At 53.0% G+C, this 2,231-nt stretch overlaps 1 protein-coding gene across 1 annotated transcript; it reads left to right on the top strand.

Moving 5' to 3' along the window:
• The first annotated feature begins 1,090 nt into the window (after nucleotides 1-1,090).
• LOC135578014 (olfactory receptor 14J1-like) lies at nucleotides 1,091-1,880 on the top strand. Its single transcript, XM_065048174.1, has one exon. The coding sequence runs from the start codon at nucleotides 1,091-1,093 to the stop codon at nucleotides 1,685-1,687; it is 597 nt and encodes a 198-aa protein (XP_064904246.1). The 3' UTR covers nucleotides 1,688-1,880.
• Nucleotides 1,881-2,231: the final 351 nt, after the last annotated feature.

The following is a 2,231-nucleotide window of genomic DNA, read 5'->3' as shown; positions in this document are numbered from 1 at the left end:
CAGCGGGTGGGACGGGGTCTGTGACACTGACAGGGAGCAGACCAGGGAGAGAGACACAGCTGCAGGCAGCACAGACATGGGCAGGGAGAATGAGATCGACCAGAAATGCTGGGGATGGGATTCAGGCCCCCCTGCCATACCCTGCAGTGCAGACACATTTCCCAGTGCAACCCCTGGTCTCCTCTCCTCCCCAGCAGACCCTCTGCCCCAAAGCCATGGGGTCCAGGTCACGAGTCTCCACCTCAGCAGCTGGACCTCCAGGTGAAGGGTTCCTGGAACGTGGTACACAAATAAGGTGCTAAAAGTACTTGCTCTCCAGTGTCACTATGTGAGTGGCAGCAGCACAGCCGGGTCAGTAGAAGGTCCACAGCATGCCCGTCTGCCTTTCTGTCCTTGCTTTATTTTCTGGTAGCTCTGCAGTGTTCTTCCCTGTTTCTCCACCTGTCCCTGGTGCTCTTGCTCTCTGGGATTGGGGTGGGAGTGTGGGTCAGTTTTTGTTCTGACACCAATTCAGTGGATCTTGCCTCACGGGTGTGTTCATGGAAACCAGATGCCGAAGCTGCATTTTAAATTGTGATCAACTGTTTTTCTCAATTGGTAGAAAGAAAGAATGAGCGGATACATCCCTCCATCAGGGAGGGGGTTTTCCATGAGAAACAGCCTGTTTATTTTCCTTAGAGAAGACTCCCCTAACTTGTCACTGTCCTTTCCTCCTTTCACAGGTCCTCATGCCCACAGGCAGCAAATGTCCAACAGCAGCTCCATCACCCAGTTCCTCCTCCTGCCGTTCACAGACACACGGGAGCTGCAGCTCTTGCACTTCTGGCTCTTCCTGGGCATCTACCTGGCTGCCCTCCTGGGCAACGGCCTCATCATCACCACCATAGCCTGGGACCAGCACCTCCACACCCCCATGTACTTCTTCCTGCTCAACCTCGCCCTCCTCGACCTGCGCGCCATCTCCACCACTCTCCCCAAATCCATGGTGAATTCCCTCTGGGACACCATGGCCATTTCATACATGGGATGTGCTGCACAGCTCTTTTCATTTGTCTTCTTGGTAGTGGCAGAGTATTCTATGCTCACGGTCATGTCGTACGACCGCTACGTTGCCATCTGCAAACCCCTGCACTACGGGACCCTCCTGGGCAGCAGAGCTTGTGTCCACATGGCAGCAGCTGCCTGGGCCACTGGGTTTCTCACTGCTCTGCTGCACACGGCCAATACATTTTCACTGCCCCTGTGCAAGGGCAATGCCCTGGGCCAGTTCTTCTGTGAAATCCCCCAGATCCTCAAGCTCTCCTGCTCACACTCCTACTTCAGGGAAGCTGGGCTTCTTGTGGTTAGTATATTAGTAGTATTTGGGTGTTTTGTGTTCATTGTGGTGTCCTATGTGCAGATCTTCAGGGCCGTGCTGAGGATCCCCTCTGAGCAGGGACGGCACAAAGCCTTTTCCACCTGCCTCCCTCACCTGGCTGTGGTCTCCCTGTTTGTCAGCACTGGTGTGTTTGCTGACCTGAAGCCCCCCTCTATGTCCTCCCCATCCCGGGACCTGGTGGTGTCAGTTCTGTACTCGGTGGTGCCTCCAGTAGTGAACCCCCTCATCTACAGCATGAGGAACAGGGAACTCAAGGAGTCTATAAGGAAAGTGATGACTGTTCACTTTTCAAAAGCAGTAATAAAGTGACCTCCTGCTTCTGCATGTCACTTGTAATATAACGCATTACTAGTTCAACCTGAGTTCTGTAGCTTTTGTGGTTTTGTTTGTTTGTTTGTTTGTTTTTCTCTTTAGTGTTTGTTTTTCTTGCTTATATTAATGCTATTCACAAGCAAAATTATTTGTCATCCTATGGCTGTGTCCATATCTACCTGTCTGGTGTGTCCCATAGTCTTTGTGTAAATAAGGAGCTGTACTCTCTGTGTGTATAAATGAAATAAAGGACCCCGCACTGACTTGTTTGCCCAGAATCCTCTCTCTGGCATCTCTGGGGCTGCAGGAGCCATGTCTGTGTGCTGTGGGGGAGTGAGCAGGAGCCACCCTGAGCTGAGTCTTCCTCCCACCCTGACCAACGTGAATCTGCGGACTCACCCCATGGCCCTGGGCACCACAGCCCACTTGCTCTGCAGAGCAGCACCACCAGGTCGGGGCTGTATGGAGTGTGGAAAGGGGGGCAGGAACAGCTGGCCACATCAGCATAGCTCAACTCTCTTGGGAAAGGGCTCTGTGGGGA

Source organism: Columba livia, unplaced genomic scaffold, assembly GCF_036013475.1.
Source record: "Columba livia isolate bColLiv1 breed racing homer unplaced genomic scaffold, bColLiv1.pat.W.v2 Scaffold_214, whole genome shotgun sequence".
Taxonomy (NCBI): Eukaryota; Metazoa; Chordata; class Aves; order Columbiformes; family Columbidae; genus Columba; species Columba livia.
This window is presented reverse-complemented; position numbering and strand designations above follow the sequence as displayed.